The 20,513-nt window shown below is 47.8% G+C and overlaps 1 protein-coding gene across 10 annotated transcripts in view; it reads left to right on the top strand.

The window, feature by feature from the left end:
* The window catches only part of prdm16 (PR domain containing 16), a 235,388-nt gene that overhangs the window by 56,948 nt on the left and 157,927 nt on the right, over window positions 1-20,513 (top strand). For all 10 annotated transcript variants that reach the window (XM_071371576.1, XM_071371569.1, XM_071371572.1 and 7 more), the window contains exon 2: window positions 18,756-19,156. In XM_071371576.1, coding sequence (XP_071227677.1) covers window positions 18,756-19,156 — 401 coding nt within the window. The remainder of the gene's footprint in view (window positions 1-18,755; window positions 19,157-20,513) is intronic.

The raw sequence follows: 20,513 nt of genomic DNA, 5'->3' as shown, positions 1-20,513 counted from the left end.
CTTTCTTTCTTTCTTTCTTTCTTTCTTTCTTTCTTTCTTTCTTTCTTTCTTTCTTTCTTTCTTTCTTTCTTTCTTTCTTTCTTTCTTTCTCTCTCTCTCTCTCTCTCTCTCTCTTTCCCGCTCTCTCTCTCTTTCTTTCTTTCTTTCTTTCTCTCTCACTATCTCTCCCCCTCTCTCTCTCTCTCTTTCCCTCTTCCTCTTTTGACTCTCTCGCTGGGCCCCTGAGAGGACCCCTGTCTGGCCGATGACTAATAGTGGGGCCTGTGCAGCGGCCCCTGTCCCTCCCCCCAGAGGCCCCAGAGAGCAGCAGCCTTATTTGGGATGTCACCTGCTGCACTCCACTCAGCTCGTCAGCCTGATAACAGAGACAGATGAGAGAGGGGGTATCGGAGCTCTCCCATTACACCAGGGGAGGGCCACCTGAGCTAAAGACGGCCATTTGTTCCCAAATCGACCCGCCGACCCCCTCCTAATTACCAGCCAATTATCTCCAAACGCACGCCGTTCACCCCCACCGCCAGTGTCGGCGACCCCTTTACAAATTGCTTTTCGCTCTATCTGTCGTTGTCTCGCCATAGTGGTCTGTCTATTGAGAGAGAGAGAGAGGTGGTGTCTGTGCACATGAGAGAGAGAGCCTCCACAGAGGTAACCTCCCTCACACACACACACTGGTGGCACTGAGGTCAGACACACACACACACTCACCGGGGGCCAAGTTGGGTGTTATTTAGGCATAGGAGAAAGAAGTGGCATAAAACAACATATGCGCGCACACACACACACACACACACACACACACACACACACACACACACACACACACACACACACACACACACACACACACACACACACACACACAGCCCTGTGGCACCACTCAGTCTCAGTGCTGGGACAGGGCTCTGAGAGGGGGTCCGTGGCGGGCCTCCGGGCTGGCGGAGAAGCGAGCCGTGCCCCCGTTCCCAGAATTCTTTGTGTCGGACCCATTGTTTGGCAATGCTGTATACAGTATTGTGCGCTGGCCGGCTGATTGTGTGTGTGTCTCCGCTCCTCCGCTTCTCGACTCGAGGTTTGTGGAGGAGGTAGAGGGAGCGGTAGTATTGTTCCCCCCTCCTCCTCCTCTCTCCCTCCTCCCCCTCTACACTTGTTGCTCATTCTCCTGCCTTCCTTCCCATCTGTTTCCCAGTCTTCCTTCTCACCGCCAAGCAAGATGGATTCCTCCACAGACCACTTCTACTACTTCTGCTAGTGTGTGTGTGTGTGTGTGTGTGTGTGTGTGTGTGTGTGTGTGTGTGTGTGTGTGTGTGTGTGTGTGTGTGTGTGTGTGTGTGTGTGTGTGTGTGTGTGTGTGTGTTCTTGGGGCTATTGCTCCTCAGCTGGAGGAAACTGGGTGGGGGGAGTTATAATGGAGTGATCCCAGATATCATCTCTCCTGGGTCATTCAGTGACACGTCAGCTACCACACAGCGCCACCTCTGCTGCTGCTTGTTCCACTTTCATCTGGTTCAATATGATCCTGGACTTCATATGACCCTACGTAGTGTATGGAACAGGATACATATAATATATATGTTTGTGTGAATGTGTGTATGTATTCATATGTGCAGACACACACGCAGACACAGACACACACACGCAGACACAGACACACACGCAGACACAGACACACACGCAGACACAGACACACACACGCAGACACAGACACACACGCAGACACAGACACACACACGCAGACGCAGACACACACACGCAGACACAGACACACACGCAGACACAGACACACACGCAGACACACACGCAGACACAGACACACACGCAGACACAGACACACACGCAGACACAGACACACACACGCAGACACAGACACACACGCAGACACAGACACACACACGCAGACACAGACACACACACGCAGACACAGACACACACGCAGACACAGACACACACGCAGACACAGACACACACGCAGACACAGACACACACGCAGACACAGACACACACGCAGACACAGACACACACACGCAGACACAGACACACACGCAGACACAGACACACACACGCAGACACAGACACACACACGCAGACACAGACACACACGCAGACACTTTTCTTAAACTTTGTCAAACTTGATTTTCCTCTGTTCTCTTGTCTTTCTCCTAGCTAGACAGTGGGTGTTTCTCAATACTGTAGACCTTCATTGCAAAACAGTGTTGTAATCAATTAGTTGGTGACGTGAATATATTTAGTATAGTTTTATCTAAAAAGGATAGTAATTCTTTGTGGCTAGCTAGCCAGTTAGCCCTATTAACTTACTATGGCCCCATTCACTGAACCTTCTTCCAGCCAGGGAAATGGCAATAGAGACCAAACAAGATATACTCATAGCGAATGTTTTACTTCATAATTATCAGATAGCTATATCGTAATAATCTAGCTAACCAGATTGTTTAAAATAGACCTAAAACTAATGTTATGCAAGGTCGGTGTAAATTCTTTGTGGGTAGCTAGCTATCGAACAATTCTTCGTGGCTATCTGGATACTAGCAGTAGCTAGCCAGTTAGCCCTATTGACTTACGATCTACGCACACTACAGTGAGTGTTTCCCTGAGTTTTTAGTATATATATTTTTTTGTATCCCTTTTTCTACCAAATTGGTAGTTACAGTCTTGTCCCATCGCTGCAACTCCCGTACTGACTCGGGAGAGGCGAAGGTTGAGAGCCGTGCGTCTCCCCGAAACATAACCCTGCCAAGCCGCACTGCTTCTTGACACACTGCTCACTTAACCATGAAGCCTGCCGCGCCAATGTGTCGGAGGAAACACTGCAGTCACCTCGCATGCGCCCGGCTTGCCACATCGAGTTGCTAGAGTGCGATGGGACAAGGACATCCCCGCCAACCAAACCCTCCCCTAACCCGGCCTCATGGGTCTCACGGTCACGGCCGACTGCGACACAGCCTGGGATTCAACCAGGGTCTGTAGTGATGCATCTAGCACTGCTACGCAGTGCCTTAGACCGCTGCACCACTCGTGAGGCTGTTTCCCTGAGTTTGTGGTCCCTCTATCTCTGGTCCCTCTATCTCTGCTCCCTCTAGTTCTGGTCCCTCTAGCTCTGGTCCCTCTAGCTCTGGTCCCTCTATCTCTGGTCCCTCTATCTCTGGTCCCTATAACTCTGGTCCCTCTAACTCTGGTCCCTCTAACTCTGGTCCCTCCATCTCTGGTCCCTCTAACTCTGGTCCCTCCATCTCTGGTCCCTCTAACTCTGGTCCCTCCAACTCTGGTCCCTCCAACTCTGGTCCCTCTAACTCTGGTCCCTCTAACTCTCCTCTCAGGCCTGGGTATTGGGTAGGCTAGGCTCCATGTCTGTTAGCTGTGAGTTAAGTTGACTTGATGTTAAGTGGATTAGGAGCTCCCTCCTATTGGACGGACATCCACCCTGACAGTGTGTTGAAATGTTCATTAGGCACCAAACGGAAGAAAACGGACTGAAACAAGAAAGGGCAACATGGACTTTTCCAGTGAGAAATGCTCATTTTCTGTTTTCCGTCGCAAAACGTTTTGTGATGTTGTGCCCTCATGTATACGACCCAGGTGATGGAGCGAGAGTAGAGTCACAATGACGGAGACACTCAGGGGCAGAGAGCTGAGGGTGATGCTGAGTAATGTCATTCTCTCGCTCTCTCTGTGTATATGCCTATGAACCGCATCAATACCGTCCCAGTCATCTATTTGTGTAAGTCATCAGGTTCCGGAACATACAGTAATGTGAATGGGAGGCTGCTGGTGTACACAGGAGACATGTTGATGTACAATACAATACTTTCAATTCATGTTTATGCCACCACTGTAGAAAACACAGAATAGCTGAAGTAGCCAACAACCTAACTTCTGTGACATTTTTTGTTATTTAGGAGTGATGGATCGCTGATGTTCATTCAAATGCTCAATCTTCCCTCGGTCATTCATTAATTAAGCCTAAAATTGAGAATAGAGCTGAGTACATTTTTTCATCAATCCATTTCATTCAATTCTCTCTCCAGATTGTGACCAAAAAACACTTTAGTACTTTAACCAGGTTTTCCCATTGAAATAAAATATTTTATTACAGGCTGACTAAAGGATTGAATGGAATTAATATCCATTTTCCAAATAAAAGTCATTTTCAACAGATTTTATGATTTATCGACGGCTGCTCGCGGACGATTTTGTGTTTCCTGTGACAGCTTTCCCACTGGCAGCTCCCACACACACCCACACACACCCACGGAATATATCCACACCCACACACACCCACGGAATATATCCACACAGACACACACCCACGGAATATATCCACACAGACACACACCCACGGAATATATCCACACAGACACACACCCACGGAATCTATCCACACAGACACACACCCACGGAATCTATCCACACAGACACACACCCACGGAATCTATCCACACAGACACACACCCACGGAATCTATCCACACAGACACACACCCACGGAATATATCCACACAGACACACACCCACGGAATCTATCCACACAGACACACACCCACACACACCCACGGAATCTATCCACACAGACACACACCCACGGAATCTATCCACACAGACACACACCCACACACACCCACGGAATCTATCCACACAGACACACACCCACGGAATCTATCCACACAGACACACACCCACGGAATCTATCCACACAGACACACACCCACGGAATCTATCCACACAGACACACACCCACGGAATATATCCACACAGACACACACCCACGGAATCTAGCCACACAGACACACACCCACACACACCCACGGAATATATCCACACAGACACACACCCACGGAATCTATCCACACAGACACACACCCACACACACCCACGGAATATATCCACACAGACACACACCCACGGAATCTATCCACACAGACACACACCCACGGAATCTATCCACACAGACACACACCCACGGAATCTATCCACACAGACACACACCCACGGAATATATCCACACAGACACACACCCACGGAATCTATCCACACAGACACACACCCACACACACCCACGGAATATATCCACACAGACACACACCCACGGAATATATCCACACAGACACACACCCACGGAATCTATCCACACAGACACACACCCACACACACCCACGGAATATATCCACACAGACACACACCCACGGAATCTATCCACACAGACACACACCCACGGAATCTATCCACACAGACACACACCCACGGAATCTATCCACACAGACACACACCCACGGAATCTATCCACACAGACACACACCCACACACACCCACGGAATCTATCCACACAGACACACACCCACGGAATCTATCCACACAGACACACACCCACGGAATCTAACCACACAGACACACACCCACGGAATCTATCCACACAGACACACACCCACGGAATCTATCCACACAGACACACACCCACGGAATCTATCCACACAGACACACACCCACGGAATCTATCCACACAGACACACACCCACGGAATCTATCCACACAGACACACACCCACGGAATCTATCCACACAGACACACACCCACGGAATCTATCCACACAGACACACACCCACACACACCCACGGAATCTATCCACACAGACACACACCCACGGAATCTATCCACACAGACACACACCCACACACACCCACGGAATCTATCCACACAGACACACACCCACGGAATCTATCCACACAGACACACACCCACACACACCCACGGAATCTATCCACACAGACACACACCCACACACACCCACGGAATCTATCCACACAGACACACACCCACGGAATCTATCCACACAGACACACACCCACGGAATCTATCCACACAGACACACACCCACGGAATCTATCCACACAGACACACACCCACACACACCCACGGAATCTATCCACACAGACACACACCCACACACACCCACGGAATCTATCCACACAGACACACACCCACGGAATCTATCCACACAGACACACACCCACGGAATCTATCCACACAGACACACACCCACCCCGGAATCTATCCACACAGACACACACCCACGGAATCTATCCACACAGACACACACCCACACACACCCACGGAATCTATCCACACAGACACACACCCACAGAATCTATCCACACAGACACACACCCACGGAATCTATCCACACAGACACACACCCACGGAATCTATCCACACAGACACACACCCACAGAATATATCCACACAGACACACACCCACACACACCCACGGAATCTATCCACACAGACACACACCCACGGAATCTATCCACACAGACACACACCCACGGAATTTATCCACACAGACACACACCCACAGAATATATCCACACAGACACACACCCACACACACCCACGGAATCTATCCACACAGACACACACCCATGGAATCTATCCACACAGACACACACCCACACACACCCACGGAATCTATCCACACAGACACACACCCATGGAATCTATCCACACAGACACACACCCACACACACCCACGGAATCTATCCACACAGACACACACCCACGGAATCTATCCACACAGACACACACCCACTGAATCTATCCACACAGACACACACCCACGGAATCTATCCACACAGACACACACCCACACACACCCACGGAATCTATCCACACAGACACACACCCACGGAATCTATCCACACAGACACACACCCACACACACCCACGGAATCTATCCACACAGACACACACCCACAGAATCTATCCACACAGACACACACCCACGGAATCTATCCACACAGACACACACCCACGGAATCTATCCACACAGACACACACCCACAGAATATATCCACACAGACACACACCCACACACACCCACGGAATCTATCCACACAGACACACACCCACGGAATCTATCCACACAGACACACACCCACGGAATCTATCCACACAGACACACACCCACAGAATATATCCACACAGACACACACCCACACACACCCACGGAATCTATCCACACAGACACACACCCATGGAATCTATCCACACAGACACACACCCACACACAACCACGGAATCTATCCACACAGACACACACCCATGGAATCTATCCACACAGACACACACCCACACACACCCACGGAATCTATCCACACAGACACACACCCACGGAATCTATCCACACAGACACACACCCACGGAATCTATCCACACAGACACACACCCACGGAATCTATCCACACAGACACACACCCACACACACCCACGGAATCTATCCACACAGACACACACCCACGGAATCTATCCACACAGACACACACCCACGGAATCTATCCACACAGACACACAACCACGGAATCTATCCACACAGACACACACCCACGGAATCTATCCACACAGACACACACCCACAGAATATATCCACACAGACACACACCCACACACACCCACGGAATCTATCCACACAGACACACACCCATGGAATCTATCCACACAGACACACACCCACACACACCCACGGAATCTATCCACACAGACACACACCCATGGAATCTATCCACACAGACACACACCCACACACACCCACGGAATCTATCCACACAGACACACACCCACGGAATCTATCCACACAGACACACACCCACGGAATCTATCCACACAGACACACACCCACGGAATCTATCCACACAGACACACACCCACACACACCCACGGAATCTATCCACACAGACACACACCCACGGAATCTATCCACACAGACACACACCCACGGAATCTATCCACACAGACACACAACCACGGAATCTATCCACACAGACACACACCCACGGAATCTATCCACACAGACACACACCCACAGAATATATCCACACAGACACACACCCACGGAATCTATCCACACAGACACACACCCACGGAATCTATCCACACAGACACACACCCACGGAATCTATCCACACAGACACACACCCACGGAATCTATACACACATACACACCCACGGCATCTATCCACACAGACACACCCTCGCACCCAGTTGATACACATACTGGGAACCTATGGCAGAGCCCTAGGCACATGGCACACACACACACACACACACACACACACACACACACACACACACACACACACACACACACACACACACACACACACACACACACACACACACACACACACACACACGAGGGCTGCGCAATGAGCTAGAACACTATGATTAGGGCACCCCACCGTAGAGGACGGCTTACTGAGCCCCCTGCCTTAACAGAGCTGACCTGACCGCTCTCTGTCTCTCACTCACATAAACACACACACACACACACACACACACACACACACACACACACACACACACACACACACACACACACACACACACACACACACACACACACACACACACACACACACACACACACACACACACCAATACAGATCCAGTGGTTTTCAACTCCAACACAGCTGTTTGTGTGTGTGTCCACCTTATTATTCTGTCATGAATTCAGTTATTTCTATGGTTTTTCACTCTGTTTTTATTCAACACATTTGTGAACATTTCTCTGTATCTTGGCACGGGGGTTGTTTGGAATATCGGGCCCAATTTTTGATAATGACTATTGCTTTTGGTCTGAGCAAGCAGTTTTCCTCCCGGCGTCCCTGAACTTTCCCTCCGCTGACATGACAAGTGTTCTGGCCTCTGGCCCCAGGCCTGGCCAGTTAGTCAGGGACTCTCCACACATCACTACATGCATAGGGTCCCTTTTTAAATAGAGAGGTACTGATGGCTCTACTCTGTAAAGTGTGATTTTCTGTCCCTGTCTTTAGGTTGGGGTTTATTCTGTCTACCTCCCAGAGTGAAGTGCTCCCCCCCCCCCCCCCCATTTATCTTTCTGTTCTATTGTACTGTTCTGTTCCTTTTTAATCCCTTCTCTATCTCCTCTCTTCTCTCCTTTATAGTCTACTTTCTCCATCCACCCACCCATCAATCCATCGCACCTTCTCCCCCCCCCCCCCTCCCCAGCGTGGCCCCAGTCCTCCAGGCAGGTCAGCGGCTGTGCTAACACTTTTGTCATTGTGATTAATAGCACCGTGGATTGCCGTTAATTCACTGGCTAATGACTGGGAGCGGGGAGCCGGGAGCGGGCTGGGAGTAAGAGGGTGATGTATGTGGGGAGGCTGCATCCCGTGGCAGAGGTGAAAATCATTTCCACCGAGTCAGATAGCGGAGCGGTGCCGAGCACAAGCCCCATCGAACCCGATGGAAGTCGAAGCTCTCTCTCTCTCTCTCTCTCTCTCTCTCTCTCTCTCTCTCTCTCTCTCTCTCTCTCTCTCTCTCTCCCTCTCTCTCTCTTTTCCCGGTCCCTCTCCCTGTTAATAAAAATGTATGCATTTCCTTCTCCATCTCCTCGCTCCCCCACTTTCTTTCTCTCTTTTTGTCTCTCTCTCTCTCTTTGGCCGTTTCGCTCCCTCGTTCTGGGGATGTATGTCTTCGTTCCCAGTGGGTTGCTAAATGAAGCTGTATAGTGAATGGACATGGGGACATGGGCTCTGGAGACGCTGGATGGCTCCTCGCTCCTTCTGTCTCCTCTCTCTCTCTCTCTCTCTCTCTCTCTCTCTCTCTCTCTCTCTCTCTCTCTCTCTCTCTCTCTCTCCCTCTCTCTCTTTTTCCCGGTCCCTCTCCCTGTTAATAAAAATGTATGCATTTCCTTCTCCATCTCCTCGCTCCCCCACTTTCTTTCTCTCTTTTTGTCTCTCTCTCTCTCTTTGGCCGTTTCGCTCCCTCGTTCTGGGGATGTATGTCTTCGTTCCCAGTGGGTTGCTAAATGAAGCTGTATAGTGAATGGACATGGGGACATGGGCTCTGGAGACGCTGGATGGCTCCTCGCTCCTTCTGTCTCCTCTCTCTCTCTCTCTCTCTCTCTCTCTCTCTCTCTCTCTCTCTCTCTCTCTCTCTCTCTCTCTCTCTCTCTCTCTCTCTCTCTCTCCTCCCTCTCTCTCTTTTCCCGGTCCCTCTCCCTGTTAATAAAAATGTATGCATTTCCTTCTCCATCTCCTCGCTCCCCCACTTTCTTTCTCTCTTTTTGTCTCTCTCTCTCTCTTTGGCCGTTTCGCTCCCTCGTTCTGGGGATGTATGTCTTCGTTCCCAGTGGGTTGCTAAATGAAGCTGTATAGTGAATGGACATGGGGACATGGGCTCTGGAGACGCTGGATGGCTCCTCGCTCCTTCTGTCTCCTCTCTCTCCTCTCTCTCTCTCTCTCTCTCTCTCTCTCTCTCTCTCTCTCTCTCTCTCTCTCTCTCTCTCTCTCTCTCTCTCTCTCTCTCTCTCTCTCTCTCTCTCTCTCTCTTGCTCCTTTCTTTTGGTCCTATTAAACAAACACACTGTTCTTATAATATGCAAAAGCAGATTGTTGCCCGTTCAAAAAGGCTTGAGAAAGAGTAACGATTCCCCCATCAGCCACTGCACTACGTAATTCTTGATAAATGGAGAAAAACAAACAAACTCTAATTTCTTTAAAAATACTTTTCAAGTAACAAAGAATTCTTCAGTCGAAAAGCAGATAGGGTGTATGAAAGGGTTCATGTGAGGAGGTAGTGGAGGACACACACACACACACACACACGCACGCGCGCGCCTGCACACACACACGCACACGCACACACAGAGGGAGACTGTGCAGGCTACTATGGGGAGGTTTACCTCCTGCATGGGCACTCACCTATACAGCCTCTCTAGCTGTCAGTCACTCTCCACTCTGAGTGGACTGTATGTCGCTCACAAAGGACAGGATCTGGCTGTGTAAGTACATGCAGAGAGACAGAGAGAGAGATGGATGGGAGGGGAGATGGAGGGAGAGGGGATGACTGAACGAAAGAGGAAGGAAACGCGCTCACACCACAAAACACATTCCTGGTGTTGTGCCATGAGCAATGTGTTGATAATTGCGAACGCGTATCCCCGATGCTGACATCACTTGAATTAATAGTAACAAAATAGTTTTTTTGTGTACGTCGTAAAGTTAACCATTTAGTCCCCCAGTCTAGAGTTCTTTAATGATCTATTCACCAGAGGAAATAACCAGTGTGAATTGCATATGTCTGGTGAATCAGCATAGCCAACACACAGCCAACACACATCCTTATTGTACCAATCAAGCATTCTTCCATGGCCGGTCTATTATTTCTATTTCTATTATTCTGTTCATATGCTATTTGTACATCCTCTACCTGGGGAATGGTTGAATGTGCATCCTAACAGCAGAAACAACGTAGAGTGTGTGTGTGTGATGTACTACCATCTCCAGTCATTAACCAGACAGCGTTCTGCTGGTCCATATTAACTTCTGATGGATCCCTCCTTGCCATCCCCTCTCGCTCTCCCTTTGGCTGTGTGAATGGATTGTACGCTTTCCCTTCCTCCTCCCCCCCTCTCTCTCTCTCTCTCTCCCTCCCCCTGGGTGATGGTTGCAACTCAATTTGGCAAATGTAACTTGCTATTGATTATTATTAATATTTATCATGTTTGTGAAAATGTCTTTTCCCAGTGCTATTAATCTGGTCTGTTAATAAATGTCTTGCCAGGCCAGGCTGGGAGCCCCTGGGGAGCTCCTCTGACCACAGGGCCAATATAGTGGCTGACAGCAGGGGACACACACACACACACACACACACTAAACGTTATACACACTAAACCACGCGCGCACGCACACACACAAAACGTTATGCACACACTAAACGAAGCCCGCACACACACACAACCACACACAAACTAAACGTTATACACACAAACGCAACATACACTCTAAACACACTAAACACACACACGCGCACACACACCTGCTCTCCACTGCAGGAGGTGGGGCTCTCTTCCATTTAGCTGGAGGCTTGTAGAGGTTCTGTCTCACTCGGCCAGGCAGTAGTAGCTCTCAGCTGCTCAACACAAAGAACACATCAATATATCAGCCCAATCACAGCAACTTGCACACACAGATTCCTTCCCCATTCGGAATGCAGAAAGAAATGCGATCAGTGAAGAATCCTGTAGGTTTTACTCTTAAAATGCAAAGCTTCTCCAACCAGTTATTGTACACTCACTCCTGTTGTCAAGGTCAAGTCTCTTAATACTCACCACTGCATGTCCAAACCTGTTGAGTAAAGATGAAACACACACACACACACACACACATCCCGAAGTATAGCCCTGCTTGCATCGATGGGACCCACGCATACGTCTATCAAGCAGGCTGCGGCTTCTCTACAAGAGCTGTATGTGTATGCGTGCTGTGTCCGTGCTGTGTCCGTGTGTGTGTGTGTGTGTGTGTGTGTGTGTGTGTGTGTGTGTGTGTGTGTGTGTGTGTGTGTGTGTGTGTGTGTGTGTGTGTGTGTGTGTGTGTGTGTGTGTGTGTGTGTGTGTGTGTGTGTGTGTGTCAGATCTCTGAGGGATCCACAGCAAGTCATGCTTTAAGAGCCCTGAGTTAGTGGAAGTTTCTTTTCTTGTTTCATGCACCAGAAGTAACCCAGGCCTTTCTTTTTTTTTGGGGGGGGGCTGAAATCTCACCCCCAGGCCCCCGTGGGCGGGCACCCGCCCCCGCTCTGGAGAAGCAATATTGCTACTTTAAGTGTTACTTGGAAATGTTCCCCGTTGCTTTTACAAGGGGAAACAGTGTGTGTTTCTGGAGAGGCTAGCCAGTATTGTAGTTGACCGTCCCCTGTGCAGCTCCCCCCTCCTCCTCTCCTCCCACCAACCCTCTCTCTCTCTTTCACTACCGTCCTACCGTACGTCATCATGAAAAACCCACCGCCATGGAAAAGCGCACACATAGTTTCATCCCTTTCTTCCCCACCTTCTCCCCCTCTCTCTCTCCTTCTCCCGTTTCTCCTTCTCCCTCTCTCTCTCCCGCTCTCTTTCTCCCTCTCTCTTTGTCTTTCTCTCTCTCTCGCTCTCTCTCTCTTTCTCTCTTTCTCTCTCTCTTTCTCTGCGCTCTTTAGATTTTTATAGCTGCCTCTCTTTTTTCCTCCCATAAAAATCTGGCCCGATTTAAGGCTCTTTGTTAAGACAGAACCATCATCAAAGGGCCTGATTAAAGAGGAACAGGTAAGAGTTTCTCGTTTGTGGCCCTAACGATACCAATAACTCTGCTAAGTGGAGCGATATTCTGTGGATTATTGGGGAGGTGGGGCGGCGAGCACCAGATTAGGCGGTACCCCCCCCCCCCATCCCTTCCCTCCTCCACATCAAATGTTTCTGAGTTTGTTGAGCAACAGGGCCGCCTGCTCATTTTTCATATTTGTCATGGTTCCACACCCCCATCCAAACCCCCACCCTAACCCCCACCACCAGAGGAACTTTTTCTCCCCATGTTTGGGGTGGGGGAAATATTGCATATTTGTGCAGTTTTCCCTTGATACTTGCTTTTCATCAGGAACGGACCTCGGAATTGAAATATTGACTTACTCTGAGACAATGATACAGTCTCTGTGTCCACTGGACTGGTAAGGCCCGATCACTGAGCAACAGCCACCCAATTCCACTCATTTTTATTATCGTAGTCATACAGTTGTAGTCCAATGCACATTTATTTATTTAGGATTTTCTTACTGAATTAGAGAGAGTAGAGTTAACCATACATTTGGCCCTTCATTGCAGTTCAGGCCCAATTGAGCTGATGCAGAAGCAATCCAGAATTCAATCGAACCAGCACCGTGCTGCAAATAAAATTCTACGCATTTGAGGTGATGCAATTGTGTTCCCAACGGGGTGAAACGAAACGAAACAATTGCTTTGATTTGAATGCCATTGCGCTCATGCTGCAGAGATTTTTCGCACTGCATATTTGATTTAATGTAAGCTGAATGTCACAAAAGTACGGCTTGACTTGACCGTACTAGTCTTCATGCTACACACACACACACACACACACACACACACACACACACACACACACACACACACACACACACACACACACACACACACACACACACACACACACACACACACACACACACACACACAAAGAAGAGTGCATTCTACCACACAGTTAAGTCAGCCAGTGCCAAAGCTGCTCCACTAAAACGAGACGGCATCACCGAGACAAGTCCCTGTGCCACAAGGAACATGTGTTTACGTGAGTGGAGGCAGACTGCAGAAAATTGCTGCAGATCTCTATCTCTCCACGTCTAACTCTTTAGTGGAGCTGATTAAACAGAGCCTCGAACAGTTTGCCTGTTGTAGTACACTGCGATTTTCAGAGTTTCGCCTTCACGGTCTTTTGATCAAAACTTTACTCGTCAATGTTACCATAGTAACATTGATTACCTGGCAACGGTCATCACTGCTTGGTCAGTTTTTTATTTTAAGATTTGCTATGTTTGATAACATTTTAATATTTTCCTTTGGCATTCCCTAATATAGTGTAGCATGTACTATACCTGTAGCCCATAGGAATGAAATGAGATAGAAATGAATAGAAAGGGTATCTCCATTCAAGTCAATGATGGGATAATTGGTGGACTGGCAGCCATTTTAAGTGTACCCATGCCAGGACATAAAAGCAGGAAGTGTACCCTTCAATCTGAGCTGTGATTTGTTGAGTCAACTGACATTACAAAAAATACATTCCAATGTCACGAGCCACATCACTTAGCATCATTTGAATGAGCATTCTACATTACCATGGCAATCCAGCATCATTTGATGGAAAATTCAAAAATACAAAAGGAAATGATTGCATCACAATACCAGGCAGCCACTGTGAGGGTACCCATGAGTTTAGCAGTCAAATCTCCAGGGTTAGAGCTTCCAAGCCCATTCTATTCATTCTTATTTCTAAGCTATAGCCTACATATCATCATCTATATATTTATTTTCAATGCTCATAGGTAGATAATGTATGTCACAGTTATTTTCAAGTCAAGTCTTGCAATCACTAATTGAATATTTTATCTGTCATGTTTTGCTATTATTGGATGATGTTTCATATATTTTTTTCATAATATTTTTGCAATTATATATTTTATAAAGTGGGGGGCCGGGTTTGTTTCTTTCTCGCCAATGTTCTAAATAAGTGTTGTTGCTCTGTGAAATCTCAATGAGCTGTTCCTTGTATAACCTGTCTTAATTGTGTTTTGAGTATATTATCATGGTTGGCTGGCTCAGTGTGAATACACTGAAGTACACTGAAATGGGCAAGTGTGTGACACCCTTGGGGAGTATTTTAGGATATTAAATATCCTTTCTGGAAATGCCAAGTTAGTAAAGGCTTTTTTGAGAGATATAATTCAGCAAATAGCATACATGATCAATTATCATTACAACATGAAATAGTACAGCTTCAGTAAATACTAGAAACATCCATGATGGGACAGAGAGGAACCAGTCAGTGGTAGCTCATCTTAAAGCTCAGATGTAGTCTGACCCCTTGTTCTGGTTTGTGTGTAGAGAGAACGACCCGTCTTACGGGGAAGGGGGGTCCCCCGTGTGTGTGTGCGCACCCAATGTCTCTTTGTTTTCCAGCACGGCTAGCAATAACAGGGGTGTTTAAAAGAGTGCATTTACAATTTATCAAATAAATCTGATGCCTTCATGTCGCCGGGTTCTCTGGACGCACGGTAGTTTCCAGTGGAATAACATGGACCAAACAAGCGGCCCATTGTAGGCCCAGCCAACGCCAGGACCCCCAAGGTGCGAATTAATGATTGACCCCTGATGTAATCAGGATAAATAGTTCCCCGTGAAAAGAGAGACGGGGAGAGAAAGAACAACATGGTGGAGGGAGAAAGGAAGGCACTATCTGGCGGAGGTTTTTTAAGCAGCCCTCCGGGAGACAGTGCTAACATCTCACTCCTCTTCAGAGACCAAAGCCAAACACGCAAGTAAAAACGTCTCGGCTCGGCCGTCTCACGTCACTTTTTAACTTTCCTCCTCCTCTTCCTGGCCCCTTTCATTATGTTCCTGCTTACTTTTCTCCCCCTCTCCTTTTCTTTTCTTCTTATTTGTAGTGAATTTCATGGTCGAACATGGCCAAGCCATCGACTAGAATGTCACAGGGAAAAAGGAGGGAAGAGGATTTTTTTTCTTCTGTGGTGATTAATTTGAACTTTCCCTTTTTTTTTTGTATGAATTTCTATGAATAAGGGAACTGAGCTCGGAGGATCTTAACTTCTGGCCACAAGTCTCCTTTAAATCACATTGTGTTTTCGCTTGGCGCTCCGCTCCAGTGGTTTCTGTCTTACACAAATAATGTTTTGTTCATTAAAATTAGGGACGTTACTCCCCCCACTCCCACCACCCTTCTCGCTGCTCAATTTCGAGGTAGTGATCTGTGTGTTTCTGCTTCGAGGCTCTTAAAGTCTAACAGTATTTAATAGATTTTCCAACCTTCTCTTCGGTTGTTCAAATTGCGCTAGATGGGTCGGGTGCCAGCAAAAAGGGGAGAGAAAAAAATAATTTTAGTGGTTCAAAAACACTTTTGATTCTTGAAAACTGCACCAGATAGGCCGCGGTTATAAAAGTTTAATTGATCTGTGAAAAGTGGAAGCTACTGCTGGCGTACATGTTTCCCTTCGCTTAATTGCCCGCCTGGTCTGGGCCCCTATGAAACCCTGATCATTAAAGAAAATGGGTAAAACGTTTATTTTCCCGAGAAAAAAAAGAAAAGAAGAAAAATCCACTGGATGACGCAAAATTGGTCATAAATGCCTTCGTTTTACTGCCCAGATTTTATATGACAAGTTTCCCAGATCTGTCAGGACTCTCTCTCGCCAGTCGCTGGGAGCCTGTCACAGTGCTTTCATAGTTCACGTTTACATTCTAGACTTACATATCCGTTCATTCAGCAATTATTTTTTTCTCTCGATTTTACGAGCCAAAACCCAAGCGTTTATTGGAGCGAAAGCAGATAATTGATTTCAGATACTCCTTGTTGTCAATTATACGATATTCCATTCTCCTCAATTTCCTCATTCCAATGTCTAACTTCGGAGACTTTCTGTTCATACAGTAAATACGGTAACGGTCATCACGAACAGCTCTTGATGTTTCAAAGTCAAGTTCAATCCAAGATGAATGGTCGTGTACACATATTTGCAGATGTCATCTCAGGTGGAGAGAAATGTACTGAAACTTGTGCAACTGTTAAGTTGATTAGGTCATTAGGCTCTAAACTGGATCATACGAGTTTTGTCGAGTATCCTCACTCAACAGTGACTCTTAAGATGTTAGATACTGTAGGACCAAGGGACATTTCAACTTTTTTTTATATATATAAGTATTTAATGTGTTATGTTGTGTCATTGTAATAAAGTATTGATATTTATTGTTTTCTGCCCAGAAACTACAGATTGAAACAATCTATCTGGCTAAATCTGGTGCAATAGCATGTTCTACATGGTCCCTGACAAGTAAACAAATAAATAAAACAATAAGTAGAAGTAAGCGAGTTCAACTGGCCAAATCTCCCGTCTTTATGTTTTCAACTTGGTTTAAGAGTTCAACGGCGGTGGATGCGAGCGCCAGGCCAGCCTCAGTTAGTCCTGAAGCGGTGTTATGTTGTTGGCAGTGCTGGTCGTGAGGAGGAGGGAGCCGGCTGATTGGAAACACTCCTGCAGTAATTGCGGAGCCTAGTTCAGACTGATTTCCCCGGCCTGTGTTTGGATAGCAAACTGCAGTTAGTGCTTCTAGCAAAAGACACCAGGACTTGTTCACTCCTCTCCACGCTGCCACGCTAGAGCCTGCCTGCTCCGTCCGTCGTCCAGGCAACCTAGAAAGTGTTGTGAGTTTGGTATCAACAAAATCAACGGGTTTGTTACATTTGAGTGCTGCCTCTGGGTATTGACGTGCGTTTTAACTCTGAGATTTTCCACTTTTTGTTACGGCATGACACTTGCACCAGAAAGATATCTGCTACCTATAACTGTAGATGTTTCGTCGTTGAATTGTTTTGTTCATTTTCATTTATTCAGTGGCGTATTTTTCCAACTTCTGCTCCAACGTGTGTGTCTGTATATCTCCAAGTGATCTGTCCGTGACTCTGAGAGAGAGAGGTTTGTGTGTCTAGCTAGACTTGTGCGCCTCTAATTCTTTGTGCTCGTCACTGACTCTGGACGGTGGAATCCCGAATGCCGCAATTATGTTGTCAGCCACAGAACAGTGACAAACATAGGTGACTAATCTAAACTGGCGAGTGACTGGCAATACCTGGGTCATTTCTCCCCCATTATCTGTAAGATGACCCTGTAGGAAATGGCGGTGGTTGTGACTGAATGGAACATCATGTCCCATCAGGCCCTTCTCTGACGGTGGGGAATGTCCTCACTAGGAATACTGTGGGCAGGCAGCCCTAACTGGGGCTGAAGGCTTTTAAGCTTTTCCGTCTTTCGCTTGTTTGGGTTGAGTGAGTCAGTTAGTAGAACGGGCCTAGATGGTTACGATCTATTGGTGATACTGTCTATAAAGTTCCTGTCTACATAATATCTTTTGGTGATATTGGTATATAGCCCTGTTGTTGAGACTGTGTCTTACAACATGGAGTGAGTTGGAGAGAATAGGTCAAGATACTGCAGTGAAAGTCAAACATATTTTTCTCACTCTGAAGGCATGTATATATACTTTGTAGTAATTTCTCTCTCTCTCTCTCTCTCTCTCTCTCTCTCTCTCTCTCTCTCTCTGATTCACAATTGACTTGCGTGGTTAAAGAAAGGTTGAATATAAGCTGCAAAACTAACTCTCTTTCTCTTCATCTCTCTCAGATGACAGTGAAACAGTGGACAGCATGTACGAGACAGAGCCCCACCTCCTGGCGGGAGGGGCCGAGAGTGGCGAGGAGGAGACAGAGGACAGCATCATGTCCCCCATCCCTGCAGGACCCACGTCCCCGCACCCCAACAACCACCATCACCACAGCCACCACGGGCGCCACCATCACCACAACGAGGACCCCTTCACGCCCAAGGAAGGCTCGCCCTATGAGGTGCCCGTCTACATTCCCGATGACATTCCCATCCCCAGTGACCTGGAGCTGCGTGAGTCCTCGGTCCCCGGAGCGGGCCTGGGGATATGGGCCAAAACCCGGATCGGGATGGGAGAATGCTTCGGACCTCACAGCGCACTGCAGAGTGCCACGGTCAAAGACGGCTCCTTTGGATGGGAGGTAGGTCGTAGTTTTGATGTTCTGTCTACATTATTTAGACGTCTTAGCTCAGTTTGTCGCTTATTTAAGTACCTGCAGAGAGTGGTAAATGTTCTGATTGACGTGTTGAAGAATTAAGGGTCCTTTTCTGTTATGCGACCTTGAGAGAGGTAAGTGAACGGTGCTTGAGACTCTTGGTCCTCAGCTCTTTTAGCCCGGTGAGACCGTCTAGCCGCCAAACGAAGATTCTCCTTCCATTTGCATCTCCTACTACCATTGGACCTCATCTTTGAACCAGCCCACCGTCGCCTCTTTAAAATGCGTTGGTCGCCAATGTTGGAGAATCCAACTGATTACTGGAGGTATCAGCTTTTCGGTGCAGCCTCCCCCTATCCGTCCAACGGAGCGCGCCCGTTTGGTCACGCCACACGATATGGAAATGGAAGAAGCGTGCAGCCAGCCCGTATTGAACTATTAATTTTCATTTCAACATGACATTAGAGGATATTGAAGTTGCTTCAGTAAGCTCATGGAGTGAATGATTTTCTCTCTCTCTCTCGAACCCTTCCTCTCTCTCTCTCGAACCCTCCCTCTGTCTCTCTCCACCGCACGGCTAATCAGACCAGAATCTTCCCGGGTCGGCTTCTCATTTCAGGAGGCTGGCGTTTTGGTCAATCACATATATAGTGGGATATTTTATGGCATTACCTTCACATGTAATTACGCACTCTGAGCTAATCACGTCACTAAAAGGTTGGGTATAGTTTGGAGGCAGCCACTTCGGACAGGGTGTACCGTACATTATGTAGGCTGGCTGAGACAACCATCATATGCAGTTGCTCTCGCTCTCTCCTTCTCTTTTTCCTCCTCTAGTCCTGTACACGAGACGAAACATTTGCCGATTAGAGAGGCGAGGCACACGCTACATGGCACAGAGCCACAGAAAGCGTTTTCCTCTGGAAAGTTCATATTATGACTAGACCTACGGGGCACGCATAGCCCCCCCCCCCCCCCCTCCCCCCGCGCTCTCTCTTTTTTTCTTTCTCTCTCTCCCTCTGAAAGCTATACTCTCACTCTTTCTGTCTTTTTGTCTTTCTGTCTTTCTCTCTCGCTCTCCCCCTCTATCTCTCTCCTCTCCGTCTCTCTCTCTCTCTCTCACACTGTCTCTCTCTCTCTCTCTCTCTCTCTCTCTCTCTCTCTCTCTCTCTCTCTCTCTCTCTCTCTCTCTCTCTCTCTCTCTCTCTCTCTCTCTCTCTCTCTCTCTCTCTCTCTCTCTCTCTCTCTCTCTCTCTCGCTCTCCCCCTCTCTCTCTCTCTCTCTCTCTCTCTCTCTCTCTCTCTCTCTCTCTCTCTCTCTCTCTCTCTCTCTCTCTCTCTCT

This window comes from Salvelinus alpinus, chromosome 28, assembly GCF_045679555.1.
Source record: "Salvelinus alpinus chromosome 28, SLU_Salpinus.1, whole genome shotgun sequence".
Classification (NCBI taxonomy): Eukaryota; Metazoa; Chordata; class Actinopteri; order Salmoniformes; family Salmonidae; genus Salvelinus; species Salvelinus alpinus.
The sequence above is the reverse complement of the archived record's forward strand: the minus strand, read 5'-3'. Positions and strand labels throughout refer to the sequence as shown.